The sequence below is a fragment of the Sarcophilus harrisii genome, chromosome 2 (assembly GCF_902635505.1).
Source record: "Sarcophilus harrisii chromosome 2, mSarHar1.11, whole genome shotgun sequence".
Classification (NCBI taxonomy): domain Eukaryota; kingdom Metazoa; phylum Chordata; class Mammalia; order Dasyuromorphia; family Dasyuridae; genus Sarcophilus; species Sarcophilus harrisii.
In genome coordinates, this window is record NC_045427.1 from 617149993 (window position 1) to 617162615 (window position 12623).

Below are 12623 nucleotides of genomic sequence, written 5' to 3' on the forward strand. Positions count from 1 at the left end.
ACCACCATCATTAATACCACTACTACTACTACTACCACTACCACCACCACCACCATTACTACCACTACTACTAGTACTATTATTAGTACTATATCACCATCACCACTACCAGTATTATTACTACTACTAACAGTACTACCACCACCACCACCACTCCCCTTTCTTTAAATTACTACTCCCTTCCCCACCACCACACAACCAACATCCACCATACCATTCTTTACCATTACCCCCACCACCACCATTACCACACTATACTTTTAACCACCACCACCAACACTATTACCATTACTAGTACTAGTAGTACCACCACCACCATTACTACCACTACTACTAGTACTACATCACCACCACCATTAGTATTATTACTAGTACTATCACTACCACCATTACTACCATTACTACCAGTACTATTTCTAGTACTACCATACCACCACCACCATCATCTCTACTGGTATTATTACTAGTACTACTATTATGACCATTACTATCACTACTATTAGTACTAGTACTAGTACTACTACACCACCACTGCCACTACTAGTAGTGCTATTACTAGTACTAATACCACCACTCCACCGCCATTACCACCACTACTAATATTATTACTAGTACTACTATACCACCACTACTACCATTATTAGTACTACTACCACCACCATTACTACCACTACTATTAGTACTATTACTAGTACTATTACACCACCACCACCACCACTACTACTAGTACTATTACTAGTACAATTATCATCACCACCACCACCACTACTACTGTTGCTGTCAGCGAAATCTGGCGAGTGTATCAGCGCCATGCCGGGAAATGGAATCACTTCCATCTGAATTGTGGGAGGAAGATTCCGAAGCTCACCTGGCAGGCTAAGATACCAGGCACCAAGGTCCTTTCTTCAGTTCAGCTGCCCAGCATTTAGACTCTGCTGCAGAAGGCACAATTCCACTGGTCTGGCCACAGTATTTGAACACCAAATGCACACTTGTATATGTAGTCTAGAAGACTATTTTCTATGGGAAACCACACAGGCTAAGTGCTCATGTGGTGGTCAGAAAAAGGACACTCTCAAGGTCTCTCTCTGAAAAACCTCATTGCCTGCCATGGGAGACACCGGCCTGGGACGCCCCGGCATGGGGCTCTATGCTCATGCTGTGCTCTATGAAGAAAGCAGAACCGAAGCAGCTCAGGAGAAAGATGAGGCACTCCAATTGTCCACCCCAAGTGTCCACATGGACTATTTGTCCCGGATCTGTGGCAAGTCATCCCAAACTCCTATTGGTCTGATCAGCCACAGTTGCACACACTGTCATTTGATTCTAACAGTGATGTCATTTTGGTCCTCTGAGAATGGACAAGAATCAACCAGCACCAGCACCAGATCAGCACCACAGCAGAACCAGCACCAGCACTAGCACCACTGAAAAGCATCTGGGTGCTACAATGGATAGTGTTGGGCCTAGAGTTATGAAAATCTCAGTTCAAATTCAGTCTCTGACATTTAACTAGCACTGTGACCCTGGGCAAGCCCTTAACCTGTCAGGCTCAGTTTTCTCAACTGTAATATAGGGATAATAATAGCAAGTACCTCCCAGGGTGGTTGTAAGGATCAAATGAGATATTTGTAAAGCGTTCATCACAGTGCTTGGGTACATGGAGGCATTTAATAAACGCTACTTTCAATGCGTCTTTGAAGGCTGAAGGTTAAGCAAGTTAATGTGGGGCAGGGGGGTGCCCCGAGGGCCAGACCAATTTCAGCAGTTGCTTCGGCCAGGATGGGGCTGTTGAATGAGTACTGACGGTCAGCCAGGGGCTGCTCTCATAATGACCCATTTTATGTCATGGTCCTTGGGTAGCAGCAGGCTCAGGAAGCCCACTGATCTCTTCAGAATCGTGTTTTAAAGGCATAACACAAAATACATAGGATTACAAGAGAAATGGAAGGTTGATGAAAATAAAGATGTTATTTCCCCCCAAGTTTACAGACCCCCCCCCCGAAGTCCAAGAACTCCTGTTATAGAGGTACAGTAGGCATAAGATAGGCAGGCACCCAGATTACCAGGCTGAGCTTGGATTTTATTCAGCAGGCCAAAGGGAGCCACAGAAGGTTTGGGAGTATAAAACTGGCTTGACTGTGAGAGGTAGGTGTTAGAGAGAAATCCTTCTGGCTACCATGCGTAAGCAGGAAGACTTGATTTCGGAGTCCTAGCTTTGATAAATAATCACGACATATGACCTCACCAAGTCACTTAACCTGGTGGTACCGTAGGCAATTAATGGCAGAGAAGGCGCCGCTCTGCAATGGTGGAAGGAATGTGCCCACCTGGGAATCCCCTATCCCAACCCTTATATCCTTACCATGGTTACAAAAGGGAAAAAATAAAAGGCAGGCCAACCAGGTAGGAGGCTACTATAATTGGCTGTGCAGGAGGAGGAAGAATGGAGGGGAAGTTTGGCTGTCTGGAAGCTGCGAGCTCTCCTCTGCTCCCAGAAGTCGGATGACCATTTGCCAGAGACATCTTGGGGGGAGGGGGAGGCGGAATTCCTATTAGGATGCTTAGTTGGCCCAGATGTTCAATTTTGTGAACTCTGGAACCAGGATGAATGTGTTTGGTAGGATTACAATCAAGTCTCTCACTAAGGTGTCCCCCAAGGAGAAAAAGGTTACTTATTGGAAGCCATTGGATGGGTAGGGGAATTGGATAAGCAAACCAGGGTTCAGCGTGTCTGTGTGGGCTAAGTCCCTGAGCCACAAATAATGCTCCCGGGAAAACACAAACATTCCCATTCTCTGGGTGTCACATCAAGCAGATGTGTCCCCCCGGGAATAAGCCCTGGGAAGCCTGTTTAGTGGTTAAGGATCAGGCCCTAAAAAGGGGGAGATAACTGGGGCTTAGGTGTGGACGACGCCCAGATTCAAGGGCTGTGTGTGGCCTCTGGGACTCCAGGAAGAGTTACAAGATCAGCAGTAGGAAATGCTGTGTGGCTGAAGGGGTTGTTCAGGCTGTTCCAATAGGAGCTCATGTATTAGCAAACTTCACTGGTCAAGGGAGACCTTTCTCCACCCAGCCTTTCGCTGGGCCCTTGAGGGGTGCACAGAACTCTTGCCCCCCCACCCAATCCACCTATCCTCCATCTTTTCCAAATCTCATCAGTCTCAGGACCCAGTCATGGTCCCTCCAGGAAGCCTTCCCTAGCCACGGATTCCAACACCAATCTCTCCACCGTGGGACATAGTGTCCCTAAGACATCCACATTTAAGCCCATGGCCATTATGTTCCAAGAGCCTTGTCTTCCTCCGTGAGTTCCCCACGCCCTGGGTTCGTGGGTTCCCCCTGCCTGGGGCGGACGTACAAAGGGGCTCCCATACATGAATCCTCCAGCCTGTGAGTTGGTTGGTTCTCCTAGGACTCGGGCTTCTGCCTCCGTCCCTAGCCACCCCCCAGGGAACACGGTCCCATCGCCAATGCGGCCCCAGAGAACGTTAGCCCTCCTCTCCCTCCCCCCCTCTCCATACTCGACAGCCTCAAAATAAAGGGGGTTTGAAAGGCCTCAGACGGCTGACACCTTGTCCCATCTGCGGTAACTCTGCCCAATCTGACCTGGGAGCTGGTGGGGCCGGAGAAGGGGAGGAGCTGGGGACGGGACCAGGGAGGTACACAGCAGAAGACACCCCCACCCCCAAGCCACAGAGCCAACAGCACGAGAATTCGGGCGCCCATCTGCGACTTCTCCGTCGTCACGGGCCCCACCCCCACGGAATGAGAGGCGGGCTTCCCACTGAAGCAGGAGGGAGGCCAGAGCTCGCTGATGGTGACGGACACGAGACACTCATGCGGGTAACAGAAGGCAGCTGACATCTCCCCAAGAAGCCCCAGCCGCTCCCCTCACTCGGTACAACGGGACAAGCACAGTCCTGCTCGTAGAGACAGGGGAATGGACAGGATGACAGGGAGAGTGGCGTGGGGGGGATCCTCTCAAGCCCCAGCCGGGTTCGGAGGGGCCCCCCCAGGGTGGGGGTGTGGAGGGAGGCGGGCCCCCAGAGAGGACGCAGGGAGGTTGGGTGTCCTCATGGAATGATTTATTACAGTTTCATCTCACAGGGTGGGCAGCAATACATGAGATTAAAGCACCGGACAGAAACGCAAAGGCCTCTGGGATCGGCATGCAACATTGAGACAGGGTCAAGCGCAAACACGAGGCCCGAGGCTGGGAGACGGGCAGGGGAGGGCACGGGCTGCTTCTGACGAGGGTCGGAGGGGGAGAACCTGGGGAGAGGGGCGTTTCCTTGCTCTCCGTTCCCTTCCCCCTCTGCCCTGAATACATGAAGAATGAGATTCGTACTTCTTGTAAAATGCCCAACGTGGGGTATTTTTTTTTCTCCTCAACTTGAAAATTAAAAAAAAAAACGCAAAAAAATTATAAAAAAGGAGAAGGAAGAAAATGAGAAGGAGAGGCAGGCAGGAACCAGGAGGACAGGGGGAGACAAGGGAGTCCGCCCCTTCCTCCCGTTTCAGTGCGGTCCCCCAAGCCCCTTTGGTCCCCACTCGGCTGACCTGTGAGAGAGGGACAGGCCAACGTGGGCCTCCTGTGATGGAAAAGAGGTGGCGGGAGGCTGGGGGGGGATCGGGCTGGGGGGGAGCCGGGACAGGGCCAGAGGCCGCTTCACTTTGGGATCAAGGACCTGGCAGCTGCTCCCCAGCCCAGGATCGAGTCCCGCCCCCTGTCCCCAGCCTGTCCTGGGGGGAGGCCAGAAAGGTGGGCACAGTCTTTCCCAGGACGGGGTTCAGTCTGAGCTGGTCCAGTTCTCAACAGCACCTCAGTCTTTGTGTTGAGGGTAGGGGAGACAGGTGATTGAAGAGGGTGGCACGGGACGCCCATGGGGTGCCCCCACCCCCACCCTGGCGTTCACAGGTGCAGCTCGTGGGCTTTGATATGCTCTAGCTGTTCCCTAAGCTGCAGGAAGGTGGGCCGGTTGGCGGCATCCAGGTGCCAGCAGTTCCTCATCACTTCATAGACGGCGGCTGGGCAGCCATCCGGAGCGTCCATTTTGTAGCCCTTCTCCACTCTTGGGACCACGTCCTTCAGAGGCTGGGGGGAGACCAAGGAACACTGGAGCCTCTGCGAGCACCCGACCCTCCCCCCCAAGGTCCTGACCCTCCCCACGAGGCCCTGACCCTCCCCCCGAGGCCCTCGACCCGCTCCCTTCGCCCGGCGACTTACGATTCTCGGATAAGGCACTCGGCCGAAGGAGTAGATTTCCCAGAGGAGTATCCCAAAACTCCACACGTCAGACTTGGTGGAGAATTTCTGAATGGGAGGAAGGAACAGAATCTCAAAGCCAGGCTGGGGGGGAAGTGGGGAGTGCCCTGGGGCTGAGCTGGGGGGGCGACTGAACAGAGGAGGGAATTTGGGGTCCAGCGCTCAGCCTGAATGATCATGGACAACCAAGGGAGCATCTGCTCGGAGCCAAAAGAGGCCTGGGACCAGTGATGGAACCCCTTTGTGGAGGCTGAGCTTGGGGAGAAGCGCTGCCTTGTTGAAGGCCCCAATCAGCAAGCAGCTGCCCGTGGGCCCCCAAGGCCAGCCTCCCAGCACCCTGACTCGTTTTCTCTCAGGGCCCCTGGGGCCGCCCCCCATTCCTACCTTTTCTCTCAGGGCCTCAGGGGCCGTCCATTTGACGGGCAGCTTCCCGGTGTCCTGGGTGCTGGAGGCCTCCTTGGTGAGGCCGAAGTCGCTGACCTTGGCGATGTTGTCTTCGGACACCAGCACGTTCCTGGCCGCCAGGTCCCGGTGCACAAAGTTGTTGGCCTCCAGGTACTCCATAGCTTCACACACGTCCCTGGGAGGGAAGGGCCAGGGGTCAGGGGCAGCTCCAGCCGCTTCCGTCCGAGTATCTCCCCCTCGCCAAGTCTGCAACAGACTCGGAGTCCCAGAGCCCTCCTCCTCGCCTCTGAACACGCCTCCTCTCCCCAGGGTCTCACAGAGCCTCGGCTCAGACGCCCCCTCCTACCTCAGCTCAGCCTCCCCCGCTCCGAAGGGTGCCAGCTTCCTATTTAGACAGCGGCCACTGTGCATCCCTCCACACACACACGAGGGGTGTGTACCCCTCGAGCACAAGCTCCCTGAGTCCAGGGGCGGTTTCATCCCTGCCTTCTTACCCCCCCACTTAGCATGAAGCTGAATGGACAAGTTTCCTTGAGAGCCTCCGCTACCCAATAAGCACTGGGAACATCCCCATGATAGCCTCATATAGTGCTTTAGGTAAGAGGATCATTAGCCCATTGGCTCTCCCCCACTACCAGAGGAGATGAGTGATATTGTTATCCCCATTTTTCAAACAAGGAAACTAAGTCCGAGTGAGGCCGACTGGATTGCCCAGAGTCTCGGCAGCTAGAAGTGCCCGAGGTGAGGTCTTTACACAAGGGGCAGCGGGGGGGGGGGGGGGGGGGGGGGGGGGGATTAGGGCAGTGGATAAAGCACTGATCTTGGAGTCAGGAAGACCCTGAGTTCAAATCCAGTCTCAGACACTAGCTGTGTGATCCTGACCCTGACTGACCCTCCCCCCAACAAGCTTTTTGACTCAAAATCCATCCCTTTTACAACAAACTCTGCGTCCCCCTCAGACAGGAAGCTCCCTGAGGAGGTGGAAGACAGACCATGGTTTCTCTCCCTCCAAAGTGCCCAGCACTGGGCTCCATCCACTGGGATTCAAGGCCTGCCTCGTTTTTACTTGACAATCCCTGGGGATGAAAGCCCCCCTTCCCCAGCCCCTCCTCCCCCTAGCTCTGGGGTACTCACAGGGAGAATTTGAGGAGGCAATCTCCACCCAGCACCGACCTGCCCCTTGATCGCAAATAGTCCACGAGGCTGCCCTAGGACGGAAATAAATCCGTGAAGAATCATCAAACAAGAGCTCTTGGAGGCCGATCCCTTCATCTGACAGCCCAGGACCAGAGGCCTTCACTCCGCAGCCCCCTCAGCCCACAGTGGGTGTCTTGCCCGAGGTCACAGCAGTACGTAAAAGGGCCGGATTGAAACCCAGATCGATCCCATGTCTCTTTCTCAGAGATTGTCAGCTTCCTCCTTCCCCCCCAATATCTCTCTGGGTCACGGATGCTATCAGTGGTGTTGGGAAAAGGGGAAGGGTTGGAAAATGTCACCCTTCCCTCCAAAACAAGACTGCAGGGAAGGAGGAATGAGAGAAATGAGGTGAAGAAAGGGGAATGACATGGGGGGGGCGAGAGGGCTGCTCACCTTGGCCATGTACTCCGTAACGATATAAAGGCCCCCCTTCTCCTCCACGATCACCCCGAGTAGCTGCACAAGGTTGCTATGCCGGAGTTGCCTGGGGAGAAGGAAACCATCGAGGCTGCTCAGATGCTGCTCCCAAGTCTTCCCCCACCAACCCCCACCCAGTTGAGTTTCCTCCCCAGCCTCGGTGCCCCCTTCTCCACTCACGTCATGACTGAAGCTTCTGCCAGGAAGGCCTGAGCGGTGGCGTCGTTCTTAATGCACTTAACGGCGACTTTGTTCCCCCGGTAGTCCCCGAGCATCACATCTGGAGGATGACAGGTAGGGGTCAAGACCCTTGCTCATCTCTCACCCCAGGGGTCCCCCAGCCTACACTCTGGATCCGGCTTGGTACCAACACTCACCCCCTAACTCACCTTGGGGCACTCCCTCCCTAACCCCTCTGGACCCAGCTTGGTACCATCACTCACCCCCAAACTCGCCCTTGCCAATGGTTTGAAGCAGCTTGAGGTCTTTCATGTTGAGAGCCCAGCCACCTGTCAGAGGGAAGAAGCTGAGTGTAAAGGAGAAGAGGACGATGGACTGGAGGGGAAAGGGCACAGAAGTAGGCCCAAGGGACCAGGCTAAGCCTGGCACGAGCTAGAAGCAATGAGAAGGAGCTGCCCGAGGGTCCTCAGGGAGAAGGAGCAGGGCTGGGCCTGGGGCTGGGGGAGGGAGCTCAGCGTGAGAAGCCAGGGAATGGGGCTGGGGCAACACCTCCAGAGGGTGAAGGGGAGGGTGAGGCAGGGGCAGCGGGCACTCACTTCGGGAGAACTCATCTTGGGCTGCGACAGTCCCCTCCATGACCTTTGGTTTGATGAGGCGAGTGCAGAGTCCATCGGCATCGGTGGTGTAGTGCTGAGGGGAGAAAGGTGGGGGATATGAGACGGGGCTCTGAGCCCTAAGCTCAGCAGGACCCTCTGGCACCCCAGGCCCGCGCTCTCCCTGTCCCTAATTCTGTCATTCCCAGCTCTCACCATACTCTCCAAACTTCCCACCAACTACTGAATAAAATTCTCTTTAGTTTGGCACTCAAGGCTCTCCCCAGCCTGAAGCTGCCCAGCCTCCTTCATGTTATCTGCAGGATTATAGTGTTAAAGCTGGCGCAGACCTTAAAGCCCATCTTGTCCAACTGCCTTCATTGTTACTGATGAGGACCTGAGGTCCACACATGTTAAATGACTTGCTAAGGGTCAAACAAAGTATCTGAAGCAGGATTCAAATCCAAGTCCCACTACTGTAGGAAGTCACGAAGCCATTCTAGAGCCTCAGTTTTCTCATCTGTAAACGGGAAGATAAAGAGCCCTTATGTTGCAGAGCTTGGAGAGTATAAGGAAAAGCTCTTTGCTCAACAGATCACAGATTCAGAGCCGGGAGGAATCCTGGAAGCCTTTCAGTTCAATCTTCCCGCTTTCCAGATGAGGAAAGGAATGACTTGCCTTAATACCCGAGGAGGAATTTCCATTCATTTCGTTGGAGAACAAAGCTAGTGTCCTTTCCATTGTACCACAAATACTATAGTAATAGCTAGCATTTATACAGTGCATCACAATTATTTTGTGCAGCATAAAATGATAACTTTAATTACATTAGATAAAAGTTTTTGCACAGACAAAACCAATGCAGCCAATATGAAGAGGAAGGCAAAAAAATTTTTTTTTATGGAAATTGCCTCTGAGAAATGCCTCATTTCTCAAACATATAGAGAACTGAGTTAAGTTTCTAAGAATCAAAGTCATTCCCCAATTGATAAATAGTCAAAGGGTATAAATGGGCAGTTTTTAGACATAAAATAAAATAAAAAAGGAAATAAAGCTATCTCTAGTCAAATGAAAAGTTACCTCATCCTCATAACAACCTGGGAAATGGCTACTATGATGAGCCCCATTTTCAGGGGAGGAATATGTGGCAGAAAGAGGTTAAATGATGGCCCAGACACAGAGCCAGTAAGTGAGTAAAGCCTAATTGGTCTTCCTGACTCCAGGCCCAGCACTCTGTCACCACCTAGTTTAAAATGACTATGTAAACCAAAACAATATTATCAATAAGTGGCGAGCAAATGGCTGTCAAGTGTCCTGTGAATTTACTGGTGGAAACAGAGGTGTTTATAAAAGCATTTTGGGAGCAGGTCGTTGTGACCTAAAGATACAGAAGAGGATTTGGGACCTGATGTTGGGAAGGTCTGAACCCCGGGTCCAACGTGTAAGCCAGGAGTCAGGTTGGGAAATGTTTTAACAAAATAACTAAAAATATGATACAACATAGATAATGTTAACCTGTGTTCTAAATCAATACACTTTGTAGGGATCTGATCCCTTCCGAGTTGGAAATCACTTTGCCAGGCTATGAGGGGATGATGAGGATGCAGAGAAAAGAGAACAATGATAACAGAGAAAAGAATAACAGCTACTAGCATTTATAAGCTATGTTAATTCATTTGATCCTCAGAACATTTGTAAAAAATATCGCACTGACTCTAGCAAGACATAACCTGGCCACCAGAATTATACCTCAAAAGGTCCCGATCTCTCACAGATGACCAAGCCCAGTTCTTGTCCTACAAATATATCCTGTGGACCAATACCCTGGGACAGACTTGGACAGCATCACAGACCGAACCATGGCCCCACAATCACCCAATTCTACAATGACACTAATTGGGAAGAAACCTCTCTTAAATGTCACCCTATCAAACATACAAATGTCTTGGCTACAAGCAACGAAAAGCTTTTTAAAAACATTAGCAGCAGGCCGAGGAGGTTGAAACCCACAGGAGGGTGTCTCGTCTGCTGTCTGAGTTGCATCAAACACACTCCCAGGGAATACAGGAGGCATCTTCTTTCTAGTATTTTTATCCAATTACAAAAAGCAGCTATTTTATCCACTGGCACAGCAGGATAGGCACTTGTCCCAGCACCACGTCTACTGGAACTCCATCAAAGAAAGTGAAAAGAATGAATGATGATAATACTTGCTAGCTTTGCTCCCTGTTCTCTGTTCCTAGAATGGCTTCCTGACCTGTCCATCTACTGAGTAGCAGCAGCTTGATACAGGTTAGAATGCTAAATCTGGATTCGAATCCGGTCTCTGAAATTGACTAGTTGTGCCTCCACAATCAAGTGAGTCCCTCAACTTTTCAAAGTCTCAGTTTCCTCATCTGTCAAATGGGGAGGATACGTATAGCGCGTACTTCACAGGTAATGGAAAAGGTTTTGCAAACCTTCCGTCAGTTATTATGGTTATCATTTGAAAATTTCTTTACTTTTTTATTTTTGTTTTTTAACGCTCTTTTTTTCTTAATGCTATTTTTCATTTTCCCAATTACATGTGAAAAAAATGAATGTACATTTTTTACATATTTCCATAATGATCATGTTGGGAGAGAAAAATCAAAACAAAAGAGAAAAGTCAAAAAAGAAGGGGAAAACCAAGGTATTTGTATTTTACACACTATTATACTATACAACATAGTGTGTGTTGCTCTACCATGGAAAGCAGATGGCGCTTTCCACACAAAGTTTATTGGGATTGCCTTGGATCGCCGAACTGTTGAGAAGAGCCGAGTCTATCATGCTATGGTTATTATTATTATTATAGTCTTCCTAATTCCTCCTGTCCCCACCATGCCGAACAAAGTTTCACCTCAGACCAAAACATGGTTTATTTGAGGAAGAGACTGAGACTATAGAGTGAATGTGTGTGTGTGTGTGTGTGTGTGTGTGTGTGACACAGAGAGAAGACAGAGACAGAGATAAAGAGGAAGAGACAGAGAAAGAGAAACAGAGAGAGAGAGACAGAGAAAGAGATAAACAGAGATAGAGAGACAGAGAGAGAGAGAGACAGAGAGGAAGAGACAGAGAAAGAGATAAACAGAGATAGAGAGACAGAGAGAGAGAGACAGAGAGAGACAGAGAAAGAGATAAACAGAGATAGAGAGACAGAGAGAGAGAGACAAAGAGGAAGAGACAGAGAAAGAGATAAACAGAGATAGAGAGACAGAGAAAGAGAGAGAGACAAAGAGGAAGAGACAGAGAAAGAGACAAACAGAGATAGAGAGACAGAGAGAGAGACAGAGAGGAAGAGACAGAGAAAGAGATAAACAGAGATAGAGAGAGAGAGAGACAGAGAAAGAGATAAACAGAGATAGAGAGACAGAGAGAGAGAGACAGAGAGGAAGAGACAGAGAAAGAGATAAACAGAGATAGAGAGACAGAGAGAGAGACAGAGAGGAAGAGACAGAGAAAGAGATAAAAGAGATAGATAGAGAGACAGAGACAGAGAGGAAGAGACAGAGAAAGAGATAAACAGAGATAGAGAGACAGAGAGAGAGAGACAGAGAGGAAGAGACAGAGAAAGAGATAAAAGAGATAGAGAGACAGAGAGAGACAGAGACAGAGAACAGAAAGGAGAAAGAGAGAATAAGAGAGACAGAGAAAGAGAGAAACAGACAGAGAGAAGGAGAAAGAGAGAATGAGACAGAGAGAGAGGGAGAGAGAGACAGAGACAGAGAACAGAAAGGAGAAAGAGAGAATAAGAGAGACAGAGACAGAGAAAGAGAGAAACAGACAGAGAAGGAGAAAGAGAGAATGAGAGAGGGAGAGAGGGAGAGAGAGAGACAGAGAACAGAAAGGAGAAAGAGAGAATAAGAGAGACAGAGAAAGAGAGAAACAGAGAGAAGGAGAAAGAGAGAGAATGAGACAGAGAGAGAGAGAGAGAGAGAGAGAGAGAGAGAGAGAGAGAAAGGGTGGAGATAGAGATCAATCTGTGGGAAGGGGCTGTGCCTAATTCAATCACTGTCTTTCTCCCGGGACTTGCAGAGCGCTTCACATAGAGCTGGGGGTGGGAGATGAGAGCTCCCAGCTCCGAGGTGCACTTCCACTCTTGGACACTAGAGGGCAGAAAAGGACTGGGCTGCTTTAGCCCTGGCTCCTTTTGTGAACATTTAAACTCCAAGTGGTCTGAAAAAAAATGTTTTTGGGGGTGGGGGACAGAGTGGGAAGGGAGGGAGATGATGGAAGCAAAGGGGGAGGACAGTTAGGAGGCAGATACTGGAGAAAGCTGCTCTCGCGTTCCTCAGCCAGCATCCCTCCCCCACTTCCGAAACGTGGCACAACACCCCGGGACCCCCGGGACCCCCGCCTTCTTGCCGGGGGGTTGGGGGCTTCGCTGCCTGAGCCCATCCCCACGGGCCCCCTCCCCCACTGTGGGTAATGGAATAAGTTGTGCTGTGGGGGCGAGCTGGGGAGCAGAGTTTCCTGCCTCAGCCGGAAACGCTCCAGTCCTATCAGGCTGAGGCAGCCGCAGGCTTGGGGGGCTGGGGGTG

At 50.7% G+C, this 12623-nt stretch overlaps 1 protein-coding gene across 2 annotated transcripts in view; it reads right to left on the reverse strand.

Moving 5' to 3' along the window:
* Positions 1–2062: 2062 nt before the first annotated feature.
* The window catches only part of CSK (C-terminal Src kinase), a 38440-nt gene continuing 27879 nt past the window's right edge, over positions 2063–12623 (reverse strand). For both annotated transcript variants that reach the window (XM_003754977.3, XM_012547164.3), the window contains exons 6-13: positions 8065–8158; positions 7732–7797; positions 7469–7568; positions 7265–7355; positions 6809–6882; positions 5654–5849; positions 5231–5317; positions 2063–5098 (exon numbers count right to left, since the gene is read on the reverse strand). In XM_003754977.3, the coding sequence (XP_003755025.1) occupies positions 4916–5098; positions 5231–5317; positions 5654–5849; positions 6809–6882; positions 7265–7355; positions 7469–7568; positions 7732–7797; positions 8065–8158 (891 nt within the window). In that variant the 3' untranslated portion in view covers positions 2063–4915. The remainder of the gene's footprint in view (positions 5099–5230; positions 5318–5653; positions 5850–6808; positions 6883–7264; positions 7356–7468; positions 7569–7731; positions 7798–8064; positions 8159–12623) is intronic.